Source organism: Lepidochelys kempii, chromosome 9 (genome assembly GCF_965140285.1).
Source record: "Lepidochelys kempii isolate rLepKem1 chromosome 9, rLepKem1.hap1, whole genome shotgun sequence".
NCBI lineage: Eukaryota > Metazoa > Chordata > Testudines > Cheloniidae > Lepidochelys > Lepidochelys kempii.
In genome coordinates, this window is record NC_136388.1 from 27,436,505 (window position 1) to 27,458,722 (window position 22,218).

Genomic DNA, 22,218 nt, shown 5'->3' on the forward strand with positions numbered 1-22,218 from the left:
TGTTTTTGATTATTTACCTTCTAAAAAAACCTGCATGTCTCGCACCCCCAGAAAGGGCGTCTTGCACCTCCAGAGGGTGCGTGTACCCCAAGTTAAGACCCACTGCACTAGAGGATCCAGTGACAAGAGCAACAGCCCAAACTGGCCACCAGGAATTCCAAAACTGAGAACAAACTTAAGCATGTATTCATCCAACAAGGGATGAGCATAAAGCCAAGGTTCTTCATAAAGGCAGAAGCTGTCCATTGCAAGCGCAGGTCATAAGGAAAGAAAACAATTGTTGAAGTAGCAAACAAGGGCATTTCAGTAGTTAGGACAACAGACTGAGCAAAGTGAGGCAGTTATGTTTTAATATTAGCATATGTCTGTTCACCAATCCATGCTGATGTTCAATACTTTAAAAGATGCTTAGGTGTAGTGAGAGAACACAGGAGTAAAGAATTAGGGAATACTTAAGTGGAAGAATAGAACCACTGTTCAGACAACCAGCTGTCTGTGTTCCCTGATCAGTTTTGTTTCTCAAATGCTGGAAGATGCTGCTGTTGCACAAAAACTTCTGTTTATTTTTAATTATTTTTTATTTCCTATATTTTTCAGAAGTTAAAGCTGGTACAGCCCCGGCTGAGTCCAAGGCCCATGAACCCTGTGTCTCCTGAAAAGTATTTCAGTTGAAAATCAACAGCAACAAAAATAATGGGGTTCAACTTGTCATATGGAAAAATATCAGGTAAATTTGAAAGAATTCTCGAAATTTGGAGTTAACTGAGAAACGTTTATAGTGTTCCCTATTTGTGAAATAATTACTATCAAGAGCAATATTTTTAAAAAATAAGTCCTTTAAAAAAAGACCATCAAAATTTTGCCAGACATTTCCTCAATGGATTTCCAATCTGATTTAAAATACCACAGAAGTTCAAGGTAGAGGCAATTTTAAACAATATTATTTGCCATTATTTTTAAAAAGAAACATTTAGATAAATTATTAACAATTACAGAATTGATGTTAGACGTCGGATCACAAATATTTATATGCGAAACATTAAAATCCACTACTATAATTTTTTGCTTTGTGAATTTAAGTAAACCGAGTTTCATATTTAGCAATTTAATAAGGGCCAAACAGAATTCTCACCTTCCCAATTCTGGGTGAATAAATTATTTTAAATAAAAGACAATGTTCTGCTATGACAAAGAGCCAAAAGAGAAGCTAAAATTAAGATCAACAGTGCACTCCCAGTGTATTGGTAAGTATTACAGATAAATTCTGATTATACTGCACTTGCACAGGTTGCGTCAACTAAATCTTTACACACCTACGTAAGCCATGATATCCGCACTGTAAAACATAGGACCTAATCCTGTGAGATGCTGAGCACTCAGCTCTCCTTGGAGTCAAAGGGAGCTAAGGTCAATCAGTAACTTAACGTGACCTGGTCCATAATTATTAATTTTAATAAATTGATATTAAATATTCCTCTGTACAGTTAGAGTCCACCTTAATTAATTTGCTGAATGCTCAAAAAAAGTCTATTAGATTTGCTACTTTTCCTTATGGGCTATCTGCTATTCATTTATGTTCTCGCTCAGAATACTGTACAATCTATTTCACAAAAAAAGTATTTCAGGTCATAAATGTACAGTACTATCCCTACAAATACTTAATTTTCCTTCTACCTTTTAATTGAAAAGCAGCATTACAATTCTTTAAAATGTCGTGTTGCTGGTCAAAATAATAGGCACAGATAGGTGAAGGGACTGCACTTCGCCACTTCATCTATGTATGGCCTCAGGCACTTAACCCCTCTTGACTCATTTCTAGTTCTGCTCAGAGTAGATGCAGGTAAGCAACAGAAGTGGCATAAAGCCACTCTATTCAGATGCTGGCAAGCGGCTGCTTTGACCTCCAGAGGGCTACTTTGGCATGTGTCTGGTTGTCTATGGCCCTATGGACTATTCCAGCAGCCAGGAACAGCCAGAGCAGAGAGATGGTCTCACTTATTTTTTATGAGGATGGTGGTCCTGGTGTATCCACTGTGCTACACTTATGGACCTTACTCCTTTTACAACAGAAGAATTTCCCGGTGATTGACTCCACTGCATTTATGGCCTCTGAGCCAGTGAGTACAATAAAGAATTGTACCTTCTGTATCTCAATCTCTTTCCATCAGTTAAATGGAAATAATAATGCCCCTAATCAGTCTGACAGGAGTACTGTTTTGATTAACAAATGCTAGTACAGTATTTTGGAGATTTAAAGTGCTATGCAGAAGTGTTTGATTAGAATATAATAGCAAAAATAGGTCACAATTTCATTAAACAAGATACCACATCTATATCTGCAGGCAGAGAGTCCTTGCAGCTGAGAACAAACCTGTTAGCTGGGTGATTCCACCCAAATATCTTGTTTATTTCCCTAGTAGATCACAAGGCCTTTTATATGGGTGCCAAGCCATCATTCCACCCACAAATTCTATGGCCTTGCACATCTAATGTAAATCTTGTGCCAACAGAAACCACCCATTCTCGCACTGTCCTAGCTGATCCCTGCAAGACATGGGTGCAGCACGGAAGAGACTGGCTCTCCTGTGCAACTGAAGTACCCAAAAGGATCATGCGATGTCAGTGTATTCTTCCATTCAGGCTTAAATCCTAGCACATTACTGCTCAGGCAGAGACTATCCTCTCTCTTCCAAGTGACCCAACACAAAGCAAGTTCTATTCAAAGCACAGAAAGATATTTTCAACCTGAAAGACAGCACACCGTTTATTCCCCATTTCATGCCTCAGGGTACTCAGTTACCCCACAAAAAATTAATTGAAGAGACAAATAAACTCGCCTTAGCAGGAATTTTGAGCTGGGAACGAATCTTTAAATGTAACAGTACACTGTGGTTTAATAACGACCACCATAGATTTCTTAGCTACAAACGCCAACGCAAAGTTATATATATAAAAAAAAAGTTTCATACGCATGTGTACATCCTGCTTCTTTTTTTACTTTACAGCAGAATTTAATGAAGTGATTGCAAATGCACATTTTCTTCAGAAATTATCCTAAGAGTAACAGAAGTTCAATTACTATACTTCTTATATGAGAACTCTCCTGAGATTTTTGACAATAGGGCAACGGAGGAAGTTTTCCTAAGCTATCACAAAAACCATTTGCTGTAGTAGCTCAGCTGCAAGGGATGAAAGCTTGAAGTATCAGGCACGTTGTCTTGAGAAATTCCTCCATGCATTTAGTTTATACAAAATAGATTTGTTTAAAGCATGATGCTTTCAGTACATTTCATTTGGCCTGCTATTAAAAATAAATAAAAGTAGTACAGCAGTGAGAAGCAAAATGGGAGCACTTGACAGGGAAGAGAGACGCCTCCCCCCCGCCCCCATTCCAATTTCAGCACCTCACACCGGTATCCTTAGTGGCCCAGGCAAATCTCTTAGGACTCGATCCTACAAGCCCTTGCAGGATGCAAAGGAGAAAAATCATGGACAGTACAGGGGTGCTGGAACTAAGGGTGCTGGGGGTGCAGCAGCACCCCCTGGCTTGAAGTGGTTTCCATCGGATACAGTTTTGTTCCATGGCTTTTAGCACTCCACTATAAAAACTGTTCCAATGCCATTGTGACAGTACAACCCATGCTTGCGTGGCAGGCGTGCCAGCCTCCACTGCTCAGTGCATAGAAATACATATCACACCTCCATATGGCCAGGGCTGTAGCACCAAGCCCTCTTCCATGCTTGGAAAAGCAGTAGTGTAACAGTGTATTCTTGATAAAATGGATAGCCTGGCTACAAGCTGATCTTTCAAAGCTCCACCTGCCCCCAACCTCACAAGGCAGTGAGGCGCACTGTGCCAAGCTCAGCAGACCTCCTTCTTCTGAGCAGCTTCCTTAACCTTTCTGCCTCCGTTTCTCCACCTGTAAATGTAGGGTTATTACTGGGGACGTGTGGGATCCCTACCCCATAATGCGGTAACTGAGATGGAGCAATTTTTGTAACATGCTTTAAAGACTGAAGTAAGTATTATAGTTACCAATCAAAGGAGAAAGTCAAAATGTATGATCAGCTTTAGCCATATTCATAGGTTTTTTCTATCAATTAAATTTCAGAACTGTCTTTATGTTCCAGCAGCATGGAACCACCAATGCCTACAGTATTCTGATTTATTGTGCCTAACAAGTGCTATATGCTTTTATTTTAAAAAATATAATAAAAGGATATTGTCTTAAAGAAGTTCAGATTTTCTAAACTGGTTAATCTGAGAATCATTTGGGCTCAGCCGAAGACGACAACATGACAAGCCTTGGAGAACAGCTGCTACAATCATTTGTACAAACTGTCAAAACACACTTACATTATTTCTTTCCATCATTCCTATAGATTATCATCTGGGCCAAGACGACATTATTTCAACTAATTCCACAACAGGTCTACTTGGGAACTCCACACAAAATGAATTTACAACCATTGTTTTGCCAGTGCTTTACCTCATCATATTCCTAGCAAGCATCTTACTGAATGGTCTAGCGGTATGGATTTTCTTCCACATCAGAAACAAAACAAGTTTTATCTTTTACCTCAAAAACATTGTGGTTGCAGACCTCCTAATGACACTGACATTTCCATTTAAAATAATTCAAGACTCAAGACTGGGACCATGGCACTTCAACTTTTTTCTATGCCGATATTCCACAGTTTTGTTTTATGCAAACATGTATACTACAATTGTATTTCTTGGACTCATTAGCATTGACCGATATCTGAAAGTGGTAAAGCCATTTGGGGATTCCAGAATGTACAGTATTACTTTCACCAAGATTTTGTCTGCATGTGTTTGGGTTGTTATGGCTTTTCTAGCCTTACCAAATTTGATTCTTACCAATGAATATCCAACAAGGAAAAATATAGATGATTGCATAAAACTTAAAACTCCCTTGGGAGTAAAATGGCATGAAGTAGTCATTTATATCAATACCTGTATGTTTGTAGCAGTGCTTATAGTACTAATAGGTTGTTACATTGCTATATCCAGGTACATATACAAATCAAGCAAACAATTTATTAGCTCATCAAGCAGAAAACGAAAACACAACCAAAGCATAAGAGTTGTTGTAGCTGTATTTTTCACATGCTTTCTCCCGTATCATTTGTGTAGAATACCCTTTACTTTTAGCCACATAGATAAACTTTTAGATGATTCAGCACATAAAATTCTGTACTACTGCAAGGAAATGACACTTTTCCTGTCTGCATGTAATGTATGTCTGGATCCAATCATCTACTTTTTCATGTGTAGATCATTTTCACGAAGGCTGTTCAAGAAATCAAATATGCGAACCAGGAGTGAAAGTATCAGGTCACTTCAAAGCATCAGAAGATCAGAAGTGCGCATATATCATGAATACACGGATGTGTGAGGTTATCCTCACAGAGACTTTTGTTCATTTGCAAGAATATATTTGTAAAGCATGTAAATAATAAAATAACTCTTTTGATTATTTGTGTGCTTGACATACATTTAGCCGAACAAAATCTGAATATGCATATTAATTTAGTAATAACCAGCTGTTTACTTTTTATTCACTTCAACTTTCTAATAGCTATCCTTAATTTAAAAAAAAAAATTACACTAAAAGACCAGGATAGCAGACTCTCCAATATTCACCAGGTAGAAGTTCTTTAGGCCACCAGAAAGCAGCAGCAATTTAAGCAACAGCATTTATCTACCTTAAATTACTGACTAAGAGCAATCTCACTAATCCCTAGGTGGATTATTCCGTCTGGCTTGAAGTTTAATTAGCTCCATTGACTATCCCACTTAACAAAAATTGGAAGGAACATGTTTAATATCAATCTTTATTCTCATTGAATCCCTGCCTATACTCGGCACTACTTCTCTGTAGAAACGAGCAAGGACACTAAAGGCAACATTGTACCCTAACCCAGTTAAAGGGAGGTGCAAGAGGGTGGGCAGCAGAGAATTCACAGCTCTCACTACTAGTACTGGGCCAGATTGGTCAGTGGGATTAGAGGCAATATGTTCCGTACGGCAGCTCAGAAACAGAGCAGAATGTGCACCATCTTGGCTGCCTGCACATATGTCTGATGGCTGGACTAGGAGCATGCCCCGGGCACATCTGGGGGATAGAGGACCAGCAAGTACATTACTATCTGAGATCTTAAAATGATGATAGGAAAGTATCAGGCCTGGATTCTGGGGTGACAGGCAAGAGGCTCCATATGTTGTATTTTCACCAAACAATACAGTACAGCATTTTGCCCCTGAAGTACAGCTGAGGAGTCAAATTCTTTTTAGCCAACTAGAAGGGAAATAGCTATAGGGAGGGGATGGTTTTATCTTGCTGGAAACTAATTCCTGTGCTGGTGTGCAATACCCTAGGTGTAATTCCTGCCTCCTGCTTTTATTTTTTTAATTTTTAAATGCCTCAGATCAAATAATCATACAATGAAATAAAACTAAAAGTATTATACTTCCCTCTTTGCTAGACATACTGCTATATTGTATGACACACGAAAGAAGACTGTAATAACTTCAGCTCAGAGCTAAGAAAGTTCGTTATGAATGCAAGAGGTATAGGACTAATTTTTAATGGATGAGAGGCTCAGCAACAGATTCTGCTTACTATAAAAGTAGACAAGTTACACAGCACCATCTAGCGGAGACACCTTTTTCTATTTTCAAAATATCTAGCTCTCCAAGATTTATAAAGTGCCAACCACAGTATCATCTAGACTCAAACCTACCATCTGCATCAAACAGAGCTTTTCATTTCACCTTGATTTATGGATTTCAGACTGATGACCTAACTTAATTCTGTGTCTGTGGTTTTTTTTTAAATAAGGAAAGATTATAGTAATAGACTTTAGAAAAGAGAATGAAATACAAAAAAAAAAATTAATTTCTCCAGTTCTCCCCAGACCCATCCCCCAGACTTTAGTGAGAAAAGCACAATAAAGAAGTCATGGTTGGTAAAAGAAAAGATTCATCTGAAACAATCGCGTCTACTGAAAATTGATATATGAACATTTGAACAGGAAACAAAAAGGTTGCATACCGTTACCTTATGTGTGCATAAGTACAACATGAACAAAAACTTAAGAAACTGCTCCTGTGAGGTGCTGAGCAACTTAACCCCCAGTGATGACAATGAGAGCTACAGCATATCAGCAAATGTATGATGGAACCCTAAATTTTCAAATCATTCACAGAAAAAGATGGCACTCTCTTCTTTCCTATACTTTTGTCTTGTAAAATGAGTACAGTGTCTATTTCAGCATACAAGGGTCTAGATATATGCTCACTCACACATGCATTTCAAGCTCTAGAAGTTTTAAGCTAGGGCAAAATATAATATTGTGTATGCAAGCAGGTGAAATTCACTTTTTGGAGAAGAGCTCCCACAATGCCCTCTGTGCCATGGGATACACATATTGTCCCTTCACAGGGGCTATTACTCCAAACTGTGAAATAGAGGTGATCCAGAATAGCATAACAGTGGATGAGTAAAGAAAGAGCTGACATAATTGGTGGGGAATGGGGGAGGGAAGCTGCACAGAGCATCAATTAGTGTATCAGAGTGTGCCAAAATGAAGGGTGCTAACTAATGAATTATTCCAGATGAATGAAGAATATGTGAGGAATTCTTTTAAATTGAACCCTAGGCAAACTTTGTGAGCCAGCACTTTTTACCTTGAATGGACACTGACAAGCCTTATGTTTGTGAACTGGTCAGTCCATCATTTAATTCAGATGGTCCACATTCTAAAGTAAAGCTTTCAATGGTACATTTTCAAAGCAACGTACAGGGTTTTAGCCACATGACACATATTGACTAACAGATTATCCCCAGACTAAGTACTATGAGCTACTTTTAAAATGCAGTCAAAATAGCAGTGATCTTACCTACCGATTAACAATCTGAAATAATTAGAAAAGGGTAAGTACACAATTCATCTCAGAGTTATAAGTGAGTAATAAGGAATTACTATATTGCATATTGGGAAAAAATGCTCACAGACACATTCTTAAATGAGGGTTATATTGTGGCTAACAATAATACAGCATAATTTGTCCTTTATCATATATTTTCTACACTATTGATATGCTGATTTATAAGCTTCTCTTGCATTTTTCCCGTATGTTTAAATTGTTCGTGCCATTTTAGCACTGAGAGATAGAGTATGATAAAGAGGCTGTGTAAAAATCAATAATCCCGATGAGACAAAACACATAAGCTTAAGTTTACTTTGTGGCCAGAGAAGAAGCAAATTTGGAATAGGGGGAACACATATATGCATAGATAAAATGAGCTCTGTAAAGAATGAATGGAAAATTTAAAATGGGGGCTTGGGTTTTTTAAATGAGAGAAATTTTGGAATTTAGAAAGCACACAGACATAGTTATAAAGCTATGGATGAGGCTTCATATCTAGATCCTCCTCCTTTGGACAGTATTCATTTTTTCCTCAGTATCTCGACAGTTATTTGTTAAGTATTCCATGCCTCCCTTGAAAACTTGTTTCATTATCTACAAATTTCTTTCTATTCAACATAAAATTTTTCTTCCTGTTCCATATCTGCTGCTTACTGAAAATAATCCTCCCCGGACTCCTCACCACATGCACACTTCTTTTGTGAACTACTTGTACATACTCAAAGACCTTCATAAATCTCTCTCTTTTCTGCAGGCTATAGAAATTAAATTTTCTTTAATCTCTCCTCAAAGGTCATGATTAGTTTTTGCTCTTATGTGAATCCTCTCATTTTATCAGTGTTAAATTTTGAAATACAACTCATCATAATCCTAAATTTTAGAGATTAACAACAAGAGTTTCTGTTATAAATTGGGGACGCATCACTGTGAAGTAACAGAGGAGGAGAAGGACCTCAGAGTATTGGTTGATCACAGGATGACTATCGCCATGAAAAAAGCTAATGCGGTCTTGGGATGCATCAGGAGAGGTATTTCCAATAGAGACAAGGAGGTGTTAAGTACCGTTATACAAGTCACTGGTGAGACCTCATCTGGAATATTGTGTGCAGTTCTGGTCTCCCATGTTTAAGAAGGATGAATTCAAACTGGAACAGGTACAGAGGAGGGCTACTAGGATGATCCGAGGAATGGAAAACCTGTCTTATGAAAGGAGACTCAAAGAGCTTGGCTTGTTTAGCCTAACTAAAAGAAGGCTGAGGGGAGATATGATTGCTCTCTATAAATATATCAGAGAGATAAATACCAGGGAGGGAGAGGAATTTAAGCTCGGTACCAATGTAGACACAAGAACAAATGGATCTAAACTGGCCATCGGGAAGTTTAGACTTGAAATTAGATGAAGGTTTCTAACCATCAGAGGAGTGAAGTTCTGGAACAGCCTTCCAAGGGGAGCAGTGGGGGCAAAAGACAATTCTGGCTTCAAGACTAAGCTTGATAAGTTTATGGAGGAGATGACATGAAGAGATAGCCTAATTTTGGCAATTAATTGATCTTCGACTATTAGCGGTAGATATGCCCAAAGGCCTGTGATGGGATGTTAGATGGGGTGGGATCTGAGTTACTACAGAGAATTCTTTTCTGGGTGTCTGGCTGGTGAGTCTTGCCCACATGCTCAGGGTTTAGCTGATCGCTGTATTTGGAGTCGGGAAGGAATTTTCCTCCAGGGCAGATTGGCAGAGGCCCTGGTGGTTTTTCGCCTTCCTTTGCAGAGTGGGGCACGGGTCACTTGCTGGAGGATTCTCTGCACCTTGAAGTCTCTAAACCACGATTTAAGGACTTCAATAGCTCAGACATAGGTGAGAGGTTTATTGCAGGAGTGGGTGGGTAAGATTCTGTGGCCTGCACTGTAGAGGAGGTCAGACTAGATGATCATAATGGTCCCTTCTGACCGTAAAGTCTATGATTCTATGATTTTTTAGTTCTCTCTAACACTAGCCAGTATGCTACCATTCTAAATTTGTGCAATTGTTTCATCCTCCTCAGATGAACAATGCTGCATTTGTCCTTCATGAATCTCATTTTATTGATCTCAAATCCCATTTCCCTAGTTTATCAAGTCCATGCTGCATTTTTATTTTCCTCTAACGTGTTCTCTGTCTTTCCCATGTATTCCCCACCATTCTAATTAGTTAGATATGTGTTCATTTTCTATGCTTTTAAAAAAATGCTTGACATTCATAGCATTACTCGATATCCCATATCATGATGATAGCATATCGTGTCATTAAATTAACTTGCTTTTTATTTGTTTAGACAACTGTATTATCCATCTTCAAGCAATTCTGTCCAAACTCAGTTTCTCAGGAAGAATACCATACCATATGGAATGATGCTGAATACTTTACTCAAGTCAATAAATACCATAGAACACATTCATCAATTATCTAGAAAAAGTAAAATAGACACAAAGTTACTTTGGCTCATCAAGAACAGACTAAATAGTGTGGACCTTCAGAAGTACCTGATAAGCCTACCCTCAGGGGCTGTACACACTGGCAGGTGAAATTCAGTACTGATAAGTAAAACAAAATAAAAAAAAGATGTAAGGTTGTAAGAAATAATTTGAACTATTCATATCCAGGAAAACTAAATTAACTAATCACGCAAAGAAACCTACAGGTCATTATGGAAAGTTCAATGTAAACATCTTAATGTGCAGAAGCATTCGAAAGGTAAACAAAATATTCAGAAGTATAAATAATAGGATAGAAAATAATACTGAAAATATTATGTCATCACTTAAACTCCTGGAATACCCTCACCCTTGTTCAGTTCTGGTCATGGTACGGCAGAAATAGGAGTTCAAAGATAAGCAACACAAATTATGGGAGGGGAGGGAAAATCAGAAATGTTACATTAGTGAGGAGACTAATTAAATGGGACCTGACAGACTTATACAAAATTATGGTACTGGGAAAGTAAATTGGGTAGTCTTCTCTCATGATACAGGACAAGGGAGCATTCAAAGGAACTGAAAAGCAATTTAGAAGAAATAAAAGGAAATATTTTTTATTAAAATGCCTATGGAACTCATTGTCATGACATGACTGAAGTCAAAAGCTTATAATAATTCAAAACATATTAAACATTTGTACAGATAATGAGAACACCCAGAGTTTTACAGTTAGGAGTCAAAATGGAAAATCAAACACAGCTGTACTCTTCCAAACTTTACTTATAAGAGATGCTTCCCACAGTACTAAGAGCAGATGTTCCAAATGCAATCACATATGATGTCTGGACTCAGACTTCGCATGGTCTGAATACACATGGGATCTGCTGGGCTACTACTTGGCTTTGTCTCAATGAGTCTTGTACGCTCCTTTGGGCTTCTTGATATTATCTCTCCCTTGCAGGGTTCAGATGCTCTGCTAGGTAACTTGGCATTGGTTTTTTTTGTTTGTTTATTGTGGGGAAGATCACAAGTGGTACCTCCTAAGCCCACTCACTTATAATGCTGAAATGAGGCATTAATCACACTACATTGTGCAAATATCTATAATTTGATCCTCCTCCTTTCCTATATGCTTATGCGCAGTGATATAATTAACAGTGTGGACATTTAATGTATTATCATTGAGGAGATGAGTTAGTACCCACGGAGATGAACAGTGCACCTCTCAGAGATATTGTTCCAGGTTCTGCAAATGCAGGCAGAGATCACTAAATCACTGATATCAGAACACATTTTTGCACACACATTCTCTCAGCAAATATCTAGAGACATACCAAAAAAAAAAAAAAAAAAAAAAAAAAGCTTAGGTTCTGGAGAACAAGAAGCCAGCATGAAAAAGGTGCCAGAATGCTGTACCACTATTTACTAACCCAATCAGAGCTCTGGCATTTAGACAGGATATAAAGCCTCACCTTCAGCTGAAAAGTCAACCACTAACTTTGATTAGGAAGAAACGTTCTTCTGTGAGGACACAGTTGTTCACTACAGGGTTTCTTGCATCTTCCTCTGAAGCATCTGGCTACTATCAGAGATACAATACTAGATATAATGAAGCAATGATCTGATCCAGTATGGTAATGCCGATGTGTCTGTGTCACATTCCCTCTTTTTTCCCCCTGACAATGAAGAAAATCAAGCAAGTTTGACGATATTTGGCTATTACAACTCCAGGTGACAGACAGCATAACAGGTTTTGAAAAACGAGATCATTCTTCTTTTCAAATGAATTGACTTTTATCATGACTTCTGTTCTATAATGCAGAAACAACTGTTGGAGGGATTTTGGTTTGGACATGGTACTTTATATCTTTTTTTCTTTTCTAAATTGCTTAATTCTCATTTTACAAATGATCAAACCAACACAGTGATACTGATAACCTTATCTGTGAGCACACACAGTCAGCAGCAGACCTGGCATTAGAGTTAAGAAGTTACCGACTCTTATGTACTTAATCCACCAGACCAACATGCCTTTCGTTACTAGTTCATGGTATTCCCAGTTGAAGGCCTTGTCTACACTACTGTTTAAACTGACATAAGTTGCGTCACTAGGGGTGTGAAAAAAACACCACCTGAGTGATATAAAGTGGTGTCTACACTACATTATGTTGGAGGGAGACGTTCTCCTGCTGGCATAGCTTCAACTTCTCATTGAGGTGGAGTAATTATGTCAACAGGAGGGTGCTCTCCCATCGACGTAATGCGTCTTCAGCAGATGCACTAAATCGGCACTGCTACATCGATGGTGGCAGTGCTGATTTAGCATGGTAGTGAAGACAAGCCCTAAGTTAAAAAAACAAACAAACAAACAAAAAAAAAAACCAGCAGTAGTAATTAATTCCCTGGGCAGTGGAGCTAACAACGAAAATTTTGTTCCTTTTTTCCATTTGAAAATTTTAAAATTTCCTCCACCAAGCTCTACCTGGCAGGGAATACTAACATCACTGCTGACTGTTTACGGTAATGAGTACTTCAGTAACTATCTGAAATGTGAAACTGCTTAAACAGCAATATTTCACACTGTCAATACAGGCAGGGTAGCCCAAGTCTCTCTCTCTCTCTCTCTCTCTTTTTTTTTTTTTTTGAGTGCTACTATGCAACTTTATGGAACACTAGCATCATAACGGAAAATAGTAGCAGTCAAACTAAATTTCGCTAAAAGGAGCAAAAGGGGTCTGCTTGTTTGAGTCAAGTTCAGTAAACTGTGTAATGTTTTTGTGAATTTCCTCTTCTCCAATCATACGTATTTCAGTGTGGATTAAAGCAAATTGGTTAGAGTAGAAGCAGTTTGTACAAAAATATCACCAATCTAAACAGAAATCAAGAGATTACAGGCCCCCATTGTTGAGTGTTCTGAGCGCTGGTAGTTTAAATGTATCTTAGGCAGTGCACTTAAACTGCACAATCAGAAGGTGGCAATAGTCCACCATGCATTTGCTTTGCTCTACAAAAAAAAATAAATCACCTTTTTAATATAGAAATGACATCTGCTTGACAAATCTGACAGAACAAATTTCTCTTAGGAAAATGCAGTTTCAGCAAAATCTAAGTTTTATGGGAGCATATCTATCTATTTAAGAAAAGTTTTTGACAGGAAAAAGTCAAAACAATTCATTTAAACTTTCTCATTTCATTTCTACAATGCCAAAACGTTTCATTTTAACTACTGTTTAAGTCATTTTGACTTTTATATTAATTTCATTATGTTCATGTGTTATTTATATTACATACATTTAAAATAATACTTTATATTATAATGTTTTAACATCATCAATTCTGAAGCACTTAGAGGAGAGGAAAGTGATCAGGAACAGTCAGCATGGATTCACCAAGGGCAAGTCATGCCTCACTAATCTAATTGCCTTCTATGATGAGATAACTGGCTCTGTGGATAAGGGGAAAGCAGTGGACGTGTTGCTCCTTGACTTTAGCAAAGCTTTTGACACAGTCTCCCACAGTATTCTTGCCAGCAAGTTAAAGAAGTATGGGCTGGATGAATGGACTATAAGGTGGATAGAAAGTTGGCTAGATTGTCGGGCTCAACGGGTAGTGATCAATGGTTCCATGTCTAGCTGGCAGCCGGTATCAAGTGGAGTGCCCCAACAGTTGGTCCTGGGGCCGGTTTTGTTCAATATCTTCATAAATGATCTGGAGGATGGTGTGGATTGCACCCTCAGCAAGTTTGCAGATGACACTAAACTGGGAGGAGAGGTAGATATGCTGGAGGGTAGGGATAGGATACAGAGGGACCTAGACAAGTTAGAGGATTGGGCCAAAAGAAATCGGATGAGGTTCAACAAGGACAAGGGCAGAGTCCTGCACTTAGGACGGAAGAATCCCGTGCACTGCTACAGACTAAGGACCGAATGGCCAGCCAGCAGTTCTGCAGAAAATGACCTAGGGGTTACAGTGGACGAGAAGCTGGATATGAGTCAACAGTGTGCCCTTGTTGCCAAGAAGGCCAATGGCATTTTGGGATGTATAAGTAGGGGCACTGCCAGCAGATCGCGGGACGTTCCCCTCTATTCGACATTGGTGAGGCCTCATCTGGAGTACTGTGTCCAGTTTTGGGCCCCACACTACAAGAAGGATGTGGATAAATTGGAAAGAGTCCAGCAGAGGGCAACAAAAATGATTAGGGGACTGGAACACATGACTTATGAGGAGAGGCTGAGGGAACTGGGATTGTTTAGTCTGTGGAAGAGAAGAATGAGGGGGGATTTGATGGCTGCTTTCAACTACTCTATAACAAGAGTTATAACCGAAAAAAAGTGCAAGGGCTTGATTTTACAAGATAAGCAGCATACTTCTCAGCTCCACATCAAAGATCAGATTCATGCCCATAGACTGCAACAGAAACAGGAAAAGAAGCCACACTGACTAATTTATTCAACATCTCATCTACTGATAGAAATAAACAAGGTAACATGCAGTAGGAGTACCCTTTGTTTCACAGTCTGCATAGTAATAATCATAATATTGTTTTAATTGCCTGCCAAGCTATGCTGAACAATTACAGTTCTAATATTTTATATATGTATCTCTCTCTCTCTCTCTCGCATGGAAGATGATGCAAAGCAGAGATATATATAATCTCTGCTTTGCACCATCTTCCATGTGACCCATTAGCACTTAGAATAACCTGCAAGGCCTCCCAGTGACAAGCAGGTACATCTACCCCAGTCTCTCTCGTCCAAGATATCTTCTTTCACAAAACCTTCCTGTAGTGATCTCTTCATGTCTTATGTCTTTGTGTTTTTCTGTCCCACATTATACAATGCTTATAAGAGCCCAAATCCTCCATGTACTTATTATTACGCACAGCGTCCGTCTCATTCACTGAATACCTTCCAACTTCTTGGTCTTACAGAAAATAGCTCCCTTACTACACAACCCTCATTCTTCCTGTACAATGAATAAAGCAGGTGTCCTGTGGAGAAAAAAAGCAGGCAATCACATCATTAAAGACTGCATTATCATGTATATCCAGAATAGGGAATGAATTAAGGTTGCACAGGCAGCCTTAATTCTGGCACTTCCTATTTTTTGAGTGCTTGACCGCAACCTTAATTATGTTCTTTTAACATAGCATGCATGTACATGTGTGTAATTTCCTAGTTTATTAGAATAGAAAGTGAAAAACAATTCCATCATGTGGAATCATACTGATACCCACATGCTTTAGCAGTAGGGTTGTAACCTTCAGCTCCATCACACTGACCTCTGCCACTTGCGCTAATGGAGGAACTGATTCCAGGTGTAAGTTATCTTTTATGAGGACCAGCACTAGAGGGGGCACTAGAGCACTATTTTGCCAGATATCTGTTGACAGCAGAGGAATGATGAGACTGAGGAATCCTGAGTTCCATTCCAGGCTCTGGATAGGATCATACAGTTGTGAGCAGAGACTCCTCTGCCCATTTCCCCTAAACTTGAACCTTCTGCCTGACCCCCTCCAACCTTGTGCCTGTGCTGCCTCTTCCTCATCCCTGGCTCCTTGTCCCAGTCTCCTGGCCTGCGTATTACCACTCTCCACTCCTCAGGATTTTCATTCCTGTCCCACTCTCCCTGCCCAGCTGATTTTGCCCTCTGGCCTCCACATTCAATCTGCCTCTTCCTTTCCCTCCAACTGGCTCCCAGACCTAGTCTCCCTCCCTGGGCTCCTCATCCATTCTCTGTTTTCCGTACTGTCCTTCCTTGGCTCCTTATCCCAGTCTCTTTGCTCAGCCAGTCCCAGTCTCCTCCCCTTCCCCCAGCTCCTCACCCAACCTTCGTGTTCCCAACTTGCTCCCAGCCTGCCTCCCTCCACAGACACATATTTCCCTCACTAGATCCCAGTCTAGCCTCCTTGCTCAGCCAGTTCCAGCCTTCCCTCTCCCTGGTCTCAAGTCACCCCCCTCCAAGTTTCCAGTCTCAGATTCCTTGTCTCAATTTACTCCCTGCCCTCCCCCTTGGCCCAGCTTTTGTCCCCTCAGCATTTGAATCAAGTGACTTCCTCCTCCATGTTGTCTGGGTGCCAGCAGGGTAGGTCATCAACAGCACAGGAAAAACAGGCTCCCTGCTCTCAGTTTCACTGCCTGGTCCTACCCTAGCCCTGAACAGCCACTGCAGGGCAAGTCTGACTTCACTGAAGTATCTCTGAGACGGAGCATGCACATGTCAACACAGGTAGGAGTTGAAAGGATTGAGCACACAATCTAATCACACATAGGAGGCTCTGAGGGCATGGAGTATGCTCAGTGGGGATCGAACATGCACAGTCTAGTCACACACAGGAGCTGTGAGAGACTTGACCGTGCTCTGTGATCTTCTCAGATTTTAGCTGCTAAAATATCAAAGATGTTTTTACTGAGCACATGCCAACTGACTTTTCAAAGATTTATAACCTGGCCAAATTTGGGCAGATTTTCACAGGGGTGCCAAGAAGCATCTTCCTAACACAAAGACCATCCCTCCTGCCAAATTTCAAGTCCCTGCTCCAAAGAACATGTACACTAGAGTTCTTCAAAGAAAAGGACACTAGAATATTTTTAATGAGTAAAACAATATATTTTCCCTAGCTTTGTTCTCAGAAATGGCTGAACCACTTTGGCTGATAATTTTGGGGGGAAAAACAAAGACAAAAAAAATCATCCTGAGGCAGATATCTGGCATGGAAAATCTCAGCTCAAGTGTTTGAACTTTAAAAAAGTTCTAAGAAAATGAAAGCAGGGTCCTTTATCGGAAGTGTTGGGCAATATTTACAGGAAATGTTATCCCCCACATATACATTACATTTCTTCTTCTTCTTCTTCTCCTCCTCCTCCTCCTCCTCCTCCTCCTCCTCTCCTTCTTCTTTGTCCAGGAACAGAGAAGATTAGATGATTGTATGATGGCTGAGGATCTGGTACCCACTTGCTTGTTGATAAAAGCCACTGCCAAATTATTGCAAAATATCACCCTTTACATCTCATCTGATTAGGATTTGAGCTAAAGCTCTTAGGACATATCTGTATGCTCTGAGTTTGGGCCAACTGACACTTCTTTGGAAGTCTGTTCTTCCATTAATCTTGGATCAGTTTGTTCCCTAAATGAGCTTTCCTGTTCTTGTAGATGGCAAAGATTTTCCTCACAAAACTTCTCCAATTCTTGTAGTCTGTGACCTTCAAAGTACCCCTTGCCAACAGGAGAAGAGAGGGCCAGGATGATGAGTCCTGGAAATTTAGAAACTGCTGGAAAAGACAGGTGGAACTTCACTAAAACAGTATGTTGATGCAAGAGACCAATGTTCAGATCCAAGACCTCAGATAGACACGACTGGAGAGCAAACCTTGTGTCCTATGGCCATCAACTTCTGCATCCTGTCCTCCAGTAGAAATAAACTTCTGTGGAGACCGAGATCCATGACGAGTCCTAGAAATAACAGACTGTGTGGAGTCATTCAGCTCCTAGTGGTGCTGACTAATCCATGCTGTTCCAGAACAGAATCTGGGCTATGAGACAATTACTTGGAGGCCTTTTCCAGGCAGTATGCTCCAATGACCAGGTCATCTTAGAACGTATACATGAGCCCTTTTCTGGCTGAGGAAAATACAATGTTAACTATACTTTGGAAGACACCCTTTGTGAGAGGCAGATGGGCAACAGGTAAAGCAGAATATCAATAACATTGTCTGTAGCACATAAAGCAGAGATATCCCCTAAGGGAGGATATTATAATAATGTGCAGATACTTGTTATGAAGAACACCTGACAATAAAGAAATTCAAATTTCCTTTTGGGAATTGTTGCTAACATGGTCTTAACTTAAAATCATAGACCTGGAAGGGACCTCAGGAGGTCATCTAGTCCAGTCCCCTACACTCAAAGCAGGACCAAAGAATACATCAGAGGCAGTCCATGCTCAAAGCTCTCCATAGAAAGACATACAGAAGAGATTGAACAGCAGTAACTAGTTTATCACTTGTATTCTGTTACTTGTATTGTTTTGTTTAACGTTTTTGTTTCTTCTCTCTAATAATAATAGCAGGCATGGTTAATAATTGAGATTATTTTGCGCGATTTTCATCAAGGTCTCCTAAGGTATGTAAAAGAACCACAGTAACTAAAATAGTGGGATTCACACCCCCCTAAGACAGAATATCATAGAAACGTAGAGCTGGAAGGGACCTTGAGATGTTATGTAGCCAAGCCTTCCATGCTAAGACAGGACCAAAAATACATAGATGATCCCTGAGCAGGTATTTGTCTAACCTGTCCTTGAAAATCTCCAGTGACAGGGATTCTACAACTCCCTCAGAAGCTATTCCAGTCCTTAACCTTGTAGTTAGAAAATTTTTCTTAATAACGAATTTAAATCTTTCTTGCTGCAGATTAAGCCCGGGATTTCTTGACCTACCTTCCGTGGACATGGAAAACAATTGATCACCATTCTCACTTTTTATAACAGATCTTAACATATTTGAAGACTTATCAAGTCCAACCTCCGCCTTCTTTTTCTCAAGAAGAAACATGCCAGGTTTTTTTTAAACCTTCCTCATAAGTCAGGCTTATCATTTTTTTTTTGTTCTCCTCAGAACTCTCCCCAGTTTGTCCACATCTTTCTTAAAGTGTACTGGACACAGGACCGGATTCAGTACTCAAACAGGTTTCACCAGTGCCAATTACCTCTTGTGTCTCACATACACATTTCTGTTAATACACTCCAGTATGACATTAGCCTGTTTTGTAACTACCTCACATTGTTGGCTCATATTCGATTTGTAATGCACAATAATGCGCAGATCCTTTTCAGCAGTACTACTGCCTAGCCAGTTGTTCCCCATTTTGTAGATGTGCATTTGATTTTTCCTTCCTTAGTGTAGTACTGTGCACTTGTCTTTATTGAATTTCACATTGTTTTTTCAGACCAAATCTCTAATTTGTCAAGGTCATTTTGAATCCTTATCCTGCCGTCCGAAGCGATAGCAACCCCTCCCATATAAAATTTGTGTATGACAAAAAATTGTGTAAGCTCACTCTCCACTCTATTATCCAAGTCATAAATGAAAATATTGTATCAGAACAAGACTGACCCCTGCGAGACCCCACTATGTATGCTCCCCGCCATTTGACAGTGAAACATTTGTAACTACTCTGAGTACAGTTTCTCAACCAGCTGTGCACCCAGCTTTACAGCCATTTCATCTAGGCCACATTTCCCTTGTTTGCTTATGAGAACGTCATGTGGGACTGTGTCAAAAGCCTTACTAATATCAAGATATCTCATATCTACCACTTCCCCTCTATCCACTAGTCCAGCAATCCTATCAAGGAAGAGACTGTCCTATTTCGGGACTCTCCTTTAGTCCCTCCAGGCCCACCAACATGATACAGTTCTGTGGTGACCTAGAATCCTACTTTCGACGTCTCCGACTCAGAGAATATTTCCAACACACCTCTGAACAACATACTAAACCACAGAATCCTTCCTACCAACACTACAAAAAGAAGGATTCTGCGTGGACTCCTCCTGAAGGTCGAAACAACAGACTGGACTTCTACATAGATTGCTTCCGTCGACGTGCACGGGCTCAAATTGTGGAAAAGCAGCATCACTTACCCTATAACCTCAGCCATGCTGAGCACAACGCCATCAACAGGTTCAGGAACAACTCTGACATCATAATCAAAAAGGCGGACAAAGGAGGTTCTGTCATCATCATGAATAAGTTGGAATATGAACAAGAGGCTTCTAGGCAGCTCTCTAACTTCACATTCTACAGGCCATTATCTTCTGATCTCACTGAGGATTACCAAAAGAAACTACACCGTCTGCTCAAGAAACTCCCTGAAAAAGCACAGGAACAGATCTGTGCAGACACATGCCTAAAACCCCGACCAGGGGTATTCTATCTGCTTCTTAAGATGCATAAACCTGGGAATCCTGGACGCCCCATCATCTCAGGCATTGGCACCCTGACAGCAGGACTGTCTGGCTATGTGGACTCTCTCCTCAGGCCCTACACTACCAGCACTCCCAGCTATCTTCGAGACACCACTGACTTCCTGAGGAAACTACAATCCATCGGTGATCTTCCTCAAAACACCATCCTGGCCACTATGGATGTAGAAGCCCTCTACACCAACGTTCCACACAAAGATGGACTACAAGCCATTAGGAACAGTATCCCCGATAATGTCACGGTAAACCTGGTGGCTGACCTTTGTGACTTTGTCCTCACACACAACTATTTCACATTTGGGGACAATATATACCTTCAAGTCAGCGGCACTGCTATGGGTACCTGCATGGCCCCACAGTATGCCAACATTTTTATGGCGGACTCAGAACAACGCTTCCTTAGCTCTCGTCCCCTAAAACCCCTACTCTACTTGCGCTACATTGATGACATCTTCATCATCTGGACCCATGGAAAAGAAGCCCTTGAGGAATTCCACCATGATTTCAACAATTTCCATCCCACCATCAACCTCAGCCTAGACCAGTGGTCCCCAACCTTTCTGTGGGAATAGCATATTCCTATTCCCAGAAGACTGACAGGTGCCAGAATCTGCGCCGCCGAAATGCCGCCGAGAAGTGGCAACAGCAAGAAGCATCACTGCTGAAATGCTGCCGAGAAACGGCAATGCTTCTCAGCAGCATTTCAGTGGCGCGGTGTCCTGCGGGCGCACACAACTGCACACATTGTAAGGAGAGTGGTCACTTTAGATAAGCTATTATCAGCAGGAGAGTGGGTTTGTGTGTGGGGGGGGGGGTGGTGAGAAAACCTGGATTTGTGCTGGAAATGGCCCAACTTGATTATCATACACATTGTAAGGAGAGTGATCACTTTAGATAAGCTATTTCCAGCAGGAGAGTGGGGTGGGGGGAGGTATTTTTTCATGCTTTGTGTGTATAAAAAAAGATCTTCTACACTTTCCACAGTATGCATTCGATGAAGTGAGCTGTAGCTCACGAAAGCTTATGCTCAAATAAATTGGTTAGTCTCTAAGGTGCCACAAGTACTCCTTTTCTTTTTGCGAATACAGACTAACACGGCTGTTACTCTGAAACTTGAATAAATATGTGGACAGAGTTGGCAACGAGCTTTGTTGCAAGGATAGGTTCCTGGGTTAGTGGTTCTGTTGTATCGTATGTGGTTGCTGGTGAATATTTGCTTCAGGTTGGGGGGGCTGCCTGTAGGCAAGGACTGGCCTGTCTCCCAAGATCTGTGACAGTGAGGGATCATCCTTCAGGATTGGTTGTAGATCCTTCATGATGCGCTGGAGAGGATTTAGTTGGGGGCTGAAGGTGATGGCTAGTGGAGTTCTGTTACTTTCTTTGTTGGGCCTGTCCTGTAGTAGGTAACTTCTTGGTACTCTTCTGGCTCCGTCAATCTGTTTCTTCACTTCAACAGGTGGGTACTGCAGTTGTAAGAATGCTTGATAGAGATCTTGTAGGTGTTTGTCTCTGTCTGAGGGGTTGGAGCAAATGCGGTTGTATCTTAGAGCTTGGTTGTAGACAATGGATCGTGTGGTGTGGTCTGGATGCAAGCTGGAGGCATGTAGGTAAGTATAGCGGTCAGTAGGTTTCTGGTATAGGGTGGTGTTTATGTGACCATCGCTTATTGGCACTGTAGTATCCAGGAAGTGGATCTCTTGTGTGGACTGGTCCAGGCTGAGGTTGATGGTGAGATGGAAATTGTTGAAATCATGGTGGAATTCCTCAAGGACTTCTTTTCCATGGGTCCAGATGAAGATGACGTCATCAATGTAGCACAAGTAG

The 22,218-nt window shown here is 40.4% G+C and overlaps 2 protein-coding genes across 13 annotated transcripts in view; one reads left to right on the top strand and one right to left on the bottom strand.

The window, feature by feature from the left end:
* MED12L (mediator complex subunit 12L) overlaps positions 1 to 22,218 on the bottom strand; it is a 321,530-nt gene that overhangs the window by 154,239 nt on the left and 145,073 nt on the right. The window lies entirely within an intron of this gene.
* Positions 1,175 to 5,420, top strand: GPR87 (G protein-coupled receptor 87). The gene is made up of 2 exons (XM_073358867.1): positions 1,175 to 1,244; positions 4,384 to 5,420. The coding sequence occupies exons 1-2, from the start codon at positions 1,175 to 1,177 to the stop codon at positions 5,418 to 5,420; spliced, it is 1,107 nt and encodes a 368-aa protein (XP_073214968.1).

What these genes read in the sequence shown, in the direction of transcription:
- GPR87 (XM_073358867.1), top strand. Translation starts at nt 1,175, where the DNA reads ATGTTCTGCTATGACAAAGAGCCAAAAGAGAAGCTAAAATTAAGATCA. An exon ending in AGTGCACTCCCAGTGTATTG is followed by an intron (nt 1,245 to 4,383) that starts GTAAGTATTACA and finishes TCATTCCTATAG; the next exon opens with ATTATCATCTGGGCCAAGAC.